This window comes from Achroia grisella, unplaced genomic scaffold (genome assembly GCF_030625045.1).
Source record: "Achroia grisella isolate CSIRO2021 unplaced genomic scaffold, CSIRO_AGI_Agris_v1 utg17986, whole genome shotgun sequence".
Taxonomy (NCBI): domain Eukaryota; kingdom Metazoa; phylum Arthropoda; class Insecta; order Lepidoptera; family Pyralidae; genus Achroia; species Achroia grisella.
Window position 1 is genome coordinate 56,860 of NW_026712681.1, and position 8,177 is coordinate 65,036.

General features: G+C 34.1%; 1 protein-coding gene across 1 annotated transcript; it reads left to right on the forward strand.

The window, feature by feature from the left end:
• Window positions 1-8: 8 nt before the first annotated feature.
• On the forward strand, window positions 9-6,702 carry LOC131841500 (tRNA (guanine(26)-N(2))-dimethyltransferase-like). Its single transcript, XM_059189822.1, has 10 exons — window positions 9-76; window positions 414-635; window positions 1,510-1,697; window positions 2,363-2,591; window positions 2,747-2,895; window positions 3,273-3,441; window positions 3,843-4,063; window positions 4,768-4,905; window positions 5,980-6,147; window positions 6,561-6,702. Exons 1-10 carry the CDS (start codon window positions 32-34, stop codon window positions 6,679-6,681), a joined length of 1,650 nt encoding a protein of 549 aa, XP_059045805.1. The 5' UTR covers window positions 9-31; the 3' UTR covers window positions 6,682-6,702.
• Window positions 6,703-8,177: the final 1,475 nt, after the last annotated feature.

The window sequence follows — 8,177 nt, forward strand, 5'->3', positions numbered from 1 at the left end:
TTTATTCATGTGAATTTTTTAATGTTCTTTTATGTATTTTCGAAGATATTGGAAACTTTTTAATCCTATCTTACAAGTTAGTTTTATAATAATTAAATTAAATAACCAATCTCAGAATGCAACTGCGCTATTACCGTTTTAAAAACATGAATTTAGCCAAAATTTTCATTAGGATAAAGGCATTTTAAGAATATATTTTGTTTTACCTACACCTCCTAGCCGAAACTCACGGAATAATCAATGAGTTATTGAAAAAATTTGAATATAAGTAGTACTATGTTTTGCATTTTGTCTAGCAAATATACACTACATACTTGCCTTCTCGCCTCTGCTTGTATCGTTTAGATTGGTAATGTTGACATAAATTTGTTATTATTATTGTTAATTTGCCCTAACATAGGCTGTGTTTGCAGCATAAAATGAGAATGGAAACATCAACAGATGTTATCCCAAACAAAACTATAAAAGAAGGCCAAGCTGAAATCTGCCTGACCACTGAGAAAGTATTCTACAATCCTGTGCAAGAATTTAATAGAGATTTAAGTATTGCAGTACTGAGTATCTTTACTGATGACTATAAGACTGAGAACCGTGCTAAGGCAGAGAAGAAAACTAAAAAAGATGGACAGATGGATGTAATGTCAGAAAACAGTAATACAGAGAGTAATGCAGTAAGTTGTCTTTGTAGATCCCTCTAAGTTGGTTATTATTTCATTTTTGTTTATTATTTTTAAGGTTGTTATAATTAAGTTGGATATATACAGTTGACATAATTGACTACAAAAATCCCAAAATATATTAAGTGAGATAGAAAAAAAAAAGTTAATTGTACTGTAATGTAATTAATTTAATTTAATAATTTGCTTGTAATTGTGCTTTAAACATTGATAATGCAGGATGTCATGATTTAAGCTAACATATTGTCTTCAACATGCTTCACTAGTGTTGATTGTACTTTATTGTATTGCAAATTGTACTAGTATTAGTAGGGTCCAACCACTTTTAAATCGCATATATAAAATTTTATAAAACATCCCTGGATTAAGTTACCAGTTTAAATTAAACTTTTCTAAATGTTAGATAGCCAATGTTTGCCATCTAGGTGGCCTGCATGAAAAGTGATAAAATATTATGATAATTATTCCCAGCTAAGCAGAGCTTGTGTTGTAGACAACTGATAAAAATGCATTTACTTTATATTTATGTTTTTTTGTAAGTACATATTAAGATATATAGAAAATACCATCTAAAGCACTGAGTTCATTCAATATAACATCACACTAAGATTGTATTAGAGAATTAATGAAAAATGTTTCTAATATGCTGAATTTTTTTCTTTTTAGAGCTTTCGTTGAGTTCCAATAGTTTTTAATTGTTCCAAAGATATGTTTTTTCATTCTTTGTAACTCCTTCTCTATGTCCTTATATAATGCAAAGGAAGTTGCGTGAAGTCAGTTAGTAGCAATATATAATATGTTATTTAATTCTGTTGTTATATTTTTATTGCAGATCGATATAACTATTTTAGAAGCTCTATCTGCAACTGGTCTAAGAAGTATCCGTTATGCTAAAGAAGTGCCAAATGTTACGAAAATTGTTGCCAATGACTTTTCAATACAGGCTGTTGAAACTATCAAGGCTAATGTTATACACAATCAGGTGGAGAATTTGATAGAAACCAACCATGATGATGCTTGGTATGAATATTTTTATATTGAATACAAATTACTGTGTCTTGTTTATTTACTTACTGACCTAAGTAATATTATAAAGAGGAAACTTTTGATTTTATTACCTCTATCTGCACCAGCATATTGTCGTTTTGCATTTGTTATAAAAAGTTGTCAAAACCTCATTGGGAAAGTATTTCTTGGTGACATACTAATTAAAAACACTAATGCTTCTTATCCCTAAATATCAATTGATTATTTGTGGAATTCCTTTTTAACTAAAATCTTTTTACAATTTATCTCTATATTCGGTGTCCTTTAACACAGAGTTTGACTTCCATTGCTTCTATTATTAATAATTATATCTTAGGACAATTCACACAGCACCATCAAGCACCATCTAGTCCCAAGCTAAGCAGAGCTTATATTGTGGGTACAAGAGAACTGATATCAATACATAGATAATTTTTTTTGATAAATGCTTACCTATAAAACACCCAGACTGATACAAACATTCACACCCATGAATACAAATGTTTATACCATGCAAGGAATCGAACTCAAACAATCAGAAATAATTCTGTGTCTTAAACTGCTACACCACAGAGGCTGTCGTCAACTAATTAATCTCCATTTTATGCCCATAGTAAACTACATACATATGTGGTGATTATTATTATTTTTATTTCCAGCATGCTGATGTACAAACACAAGCAACCGGCAAAGCGGTTTACGGCTATCGATTTAGACCCGTACGGATGTCCCTCTATATTCCTCGACTCTGCAGTCCAGAGTGTCAGCGAAGGAGGCCTGCTACTCGTTACCGCCACAGACATGGCGGTACTAGCTGGTAACTCACCAGAAACATGTTACTGTAAATATGGTGCTGTTAGTTTGAAAACTAAATGCTGCCATGAAATGGTGAGTTTAAAAAATTCAAAATATCACACAGCCTCGGTGGTCTAGCGGTTTATAACACACCACCTTACTACCGATAGTCGCGGATTCGATTCCTCGCGCGGCACAAACATTTGTATTCATTCATATTTACAAATTTTTATCATTCTTCTTTCCAGGCATTAAGGATATTGTTACAATGTATAGAGCAACATGCAAATAGATACAGCCGCTACATAGTGCCACTGCTCAGTATATCTGCAGATTTCTACATCCGTGTGTTTGTAAAGGTATACTCAGGAGCGATACACTGCAAGAAGACCACTAGGTATCTGACATACAAATATTTTACATAAAATTCCCGTGTCACAATGTTAGTTACCATACTCCTCCGAAACGGCTTAACCGATTTTTATGAAATTTTGTATGCTTAGTAGGTCTGAGAATTGGCTATTATCTATTTTTCATACTCCTAGGCATAAGGGTTGTACACCCCTAACTTTTTTTTTCTTTTTGGACAAAATTAATTAACACAATATAATTAAGCGACACACAAGTTTCTTGCTCATTCTTCTTGTGATAAGTCTGCCTTCCGAGTGAGTGGTAGAATAAAAAATATGACTATTCAAGAGTGATTATATTGAGTTTATTTCAATAAAGATTACCTATATTTCTAAAATAAAATTGTGGTAATTAATTTAACAGTAAACTGTCAATGGTGTACCACTGCGTGGGATGTGACCACATAACCCTGCAGCCGCTGGGTGGTTTCAAACCCAACCCCAGTGAGAAGAACCCCGAACAGATGAAGTCGTACTTACCTCCCGCGCCGGTCGTGGGCGAGCATTGTGTGCACTGCAATCAAAGGCATCATGTAAGTTTACTATATTCCTTAATCCTGCCGCGGCAGGTCTAGTACCTCGGGAGGTAGGGTCGCGACAGAGCGGAGTACAGCGTCGGCCCGGCCAGCGACGCTAATTCTCATCCACGTCACACTATTCCATCAGCCGTAATTATGGATACTAGATAACTGATACAAATACATAGTTACATTTTTTTTCGTAAATACATACTTATCATACATAGAAAACATCCAGACTGATACAAACAGTCATACTTGTGAATACAAATGTGCCATGCGAGGAATCGGAACTAAGGCGGTGTGCTAAACTGTTATTGAAAGGTAGAACTACGATATAGGTACACAGTTTTTTAAATATTTATTTATCCTAATAAAGTAAGCTAAAGGAAATACAGCCATTCTGCAATTTACAGCTTGGTGGCCCTATCTGGTCAGCGCCTATACACGACGAAGCTTTTGTATCCAGAGTATTAATGCACGTACAAGAGCACCCGGCTCTGTTCGGAACAGCGAAGCGGATAGAAGGCGTGTTGTCTATGGTTCGGGAGGAGCTCCACAGCGTACCGTTGTACTACACCCTGGACAAGATGTTCGGGCGTGTGCACTTGGAGACTATGCCTATGATGGTAATGAGGTGTGGTAATACGTTAATTTTTTTTATACTAATCCGAGAAGATTTGCTATAAATTATTAGCATATATCTTTCTCTAACCAAGCAGTAAGCTGCGTTTCGATTGATGGTTTTTTTCTTACTAATGTTATAAAAGCAAAACTTTGTGAGTATGGATGTTTGTTACTCTTTCACGCAAAAACTACTAAACTGATTTTGATGACACTTTATATAAGTGTCATCAAAGTTTAGCTTAGCTTATGCATCTTAATGAAAACGATGATACTTTTTTATTTGGCTTTTATTGGGTCATGTCAATAATTATTTTTTAATTTAAAAAGATATTATGTAAATTGAGTAAATGTGTTGCAGACGAAATTGCGCGGGTCAGCTAGTCTTATTAATATTATAAACGCGAAAGTCTGTGATTATGGATGGATGTTTGTTACTCTTTCACGCAAAAACTATTGAACGTATTTAGATGACACTACAGTAATATAGCATATACATCATAATAATATATAAGCTAATACGAATATGCTAATAAAATAAGCTTTCACCCGGGTGATACAAGTTATATAGATACTTTCATGTGTTACCTACACATTAGTTCATAAACAGGATTACATGGCGCTGTGCGAATTGTCCTGGATTATTATTATATACCATTTGCCACTTCTAATTGCATAAAAAAAATACAAATTTCAGTGCCTTTACTTGTCTTACAGGTCAGCAATAATGAACGCTGGACATAAGGTGTCGTACTCACATGCGTCCAAGTTGTCGATAAAGACAACTGCGCCCGCGCACCTCATGTGGGACATCCTACGCACTTGGGAGAAGACGCACCCAGTTAAGCCGGCCAAGTAAGAATTTTGTGTTCATTTAAAGAAATATAGGGTGCGGAGACATGATATCTTGATACTTCTTAATGGCAATGCATATGGCACACATATAAATAAAATTGGAGTGTCTGTTTATAATGTTAAAATAACCCTTTTTTACTAGATGCATATGAATATATTGAAATATTATTTTGGTGTATGTACCATACATACACCAAAATAACAATTTTTGTCTGTCTATCTGATTGTTCCGGCTAATCTCTAAAATGCCGGGAGCGAATTTGACGGGACTATTTTTGGCAGGTAGCTGATGTAATCCTTATTACATCAGTAACTTAGGCTACTTTTATTTTATAAAAATAAATTTAAATTCCACGTGAGAGCTGACTAAACACGAGAATGCTAAAGTTGATGTGAGTCTGAAAACATCACTTGATGAATCAGAGTAAAATTTTGTACAAAGTTTTCTCTGGTTGGTTTTTTAATAAGTGATGATGGAATGCTGCACCCACCTGCGCTAACGGTATACACTGGAGCACCGATAGAGGATTAGAGGATGAGAGAATAAGTGTCAAGTAAGATTTATTGCACATCACTGTGAATTCATCAGGAATAAAACATAAAATATTCCAGAGAAGCCACATAGGAGTCAAACTTGCATGATACAATTCTAGCATCAACTCAATAGGGTCACTAATTCCCAGTACCAACAATCCTCTCCTCTCCGCCTCTCACAGACATATCTTTGTAATACTATTTAAATTTGTAACTTCTTTCACTGTCCTTCTCCTTATTTTAATTTTTTTTTTGTAATTTCCCTACAATTCTCTCTTGATAATTTTTGTTTTATTCTCCATTTTTTTTACTTACATAAGCATGTAATTATAATTAGATTATCAGATCATTAAGTATTTATTTACATATAATATTTATATTTATGTATGTATATTTTTTTATAGAAATTAAAAAATCTTTCTCAGTGCCACTTATGGTTGCCTGGTAGATAACACCGCAAGGTGTTAAGACCGCCATATGTACACACTATTTTTGTGCATTGAAGTTAAATAAATAATAATGACTAGTTGTGAACTGCAGGTTGGACGCAGATCCAGTTGCCAAGTTCATCCTGTCCCAACCCATACAGTCAGAGGTGGACCTCACAGAGCGGCTGGATGCTAACCCGATCAGCCGACGCGATGGACGACTTCGATTCCAGTTTAATCCTACCCCTTATTGGGGCCCTGGCTCCAGGGCTAATGTTAAGTGAGTAATTTTGTACCACTTATTTATGGACCTCAATATATATACTTATAAGTCATTTAGCACACTACCAAATAAACTTAGTAATGTATAATAAATCTTACAATTATTTCACTGGTATCATAATCATCATCATCGCAGCCCGGAAGACGTCCACTGCTGGACATAGGCCTCCCCCAAAGATCTCCACGACGATCGGTCCTGCGCTGCTCGCATCCAATGCCTTCCAGCGATCTTGACGAGTTTCACTGGTATACTACGTAGCAATATATTATATAGCAATACCTCATCACATCATGTGTAACGTTCAGGGGCGTATACGGGGCCCGCCAAGGCACGCTAAGCTTCTGTTAACGCTACCGTGGTGAGGTGACGACCACCAACCACCGCACTACACACCGAACATTTTGTTTCAGCATTGGTGAAGAGAAAATGTCGAAGGCGATACGAAATCAAAACAAGCATTCGAATAAGTCAAAGGCGAAACGACAACACTCCCCTCAGCTTGACGAAGAGCAATGTAAGAAACAATGTTAAGGACAGTATTGTGAAATGTAAATATACAATAAGTTTACTGTTTGTTTTTTATTTTTTTTTTGTATTGTATACTAGCTTTTGCCATCAACTTCGTCCGCGTGGAATTTAACTCCTTTTTTATTAAATTAAATAAAACTACAAAAACGAAAATAGTCTTAAGTTACTTCTAATAACGTTAGCTATCTACGAGTGAAAGTCCGTCAGTTCAGCTGTTTTAGAGATTTGCAATAAAAAACGGACAGACAGGAAAAATATATACATATTTTTTGGTGTAAGTACATTATACATGTGAGAAGCTTTTAATTGGAAATTACAAAGATTAAGATTTAGTTTTTATTTAGTTTACATTTTTTACGAGGCAGAGAAATAACATAATCCTGTTAAATAAAAAAAATATGCTATCCTCTTCCAATAAGTATCGAAAATATACAAATATAGCGGACATCTAAATGAGACCTACAAAGCGTGCTACTTTAATTACTATTTACTGGCTGTATAGGCTTAGTCCTTTTGCCTTTAGAAAAACCGAAACAAAAAAAAACTATAAAATCTCGACAGACTACAGCACAGATTGACACGAAATCACAGATCAGAAAGACTTACACGACATAATTTTATATTAGTCTGTGCCTCTATTCTTTGTTATTGTACTGTATGATTATCTGACCAAATATTTTAATTCTATAATAAATTAATCATTATTAGTTAATTGTCGTACACAATCATATCTAAAACCTCATCTAAACGAGGCGTTCCTTTCATCCAATTATTTATGTGCATCTGATGTTATGGTCGCCTACTCATGACGTGAACTCAAGGCTTACCAGACTGCAACAATAATAAAAAACATATTGCCAATAGTTATGACAAAAATGTTTCCTTTGACGACACATATGTATTTGTGGAGTTTGTTAGTTATTTTATCAATATCCTTGGTAAACAGCCAGAATAGAAAGGTAAGAATGAATTGGTTTTATTGTTTTACAGTAGTCTAAACCACCCCTTTTTGTAGCGCGATGTTTTCACATTAGCAAAACCTTTTTATACGACAATGTTACCTTAAATAATTACAATGAATTAGTACTGTATGAATAATTTTTGTCAACATTGCTAGTTTGTTTGTATATTTGTTATCTCCTGGAGCCATAACAATCGTTAAATGAGTATGTTGTACATTTAGCATTATCTGGCTATCGATTTGTTTGCATTTTAATATATAGTAATTTTTTATCAGTATAACTTTTAATTAGGATTATGCTGTTGTCTTTGTTCTATGTTTGAACACATTTAGTATACATATTTATTACATGAACTGTAATTATAAATTAGCAGAACTAAATTTGTTTACCAAAAATCAAATGATTTGTAGGTATTAGAAATATATAATTACTTACATTTATTTCAAATAGACCATTTTCTAAGTTAACTATAATCACTACAGGAGTTATTTCTTACTGATGCTAACTTCTAGAATATAATCACAAAGGAGGTCTAGT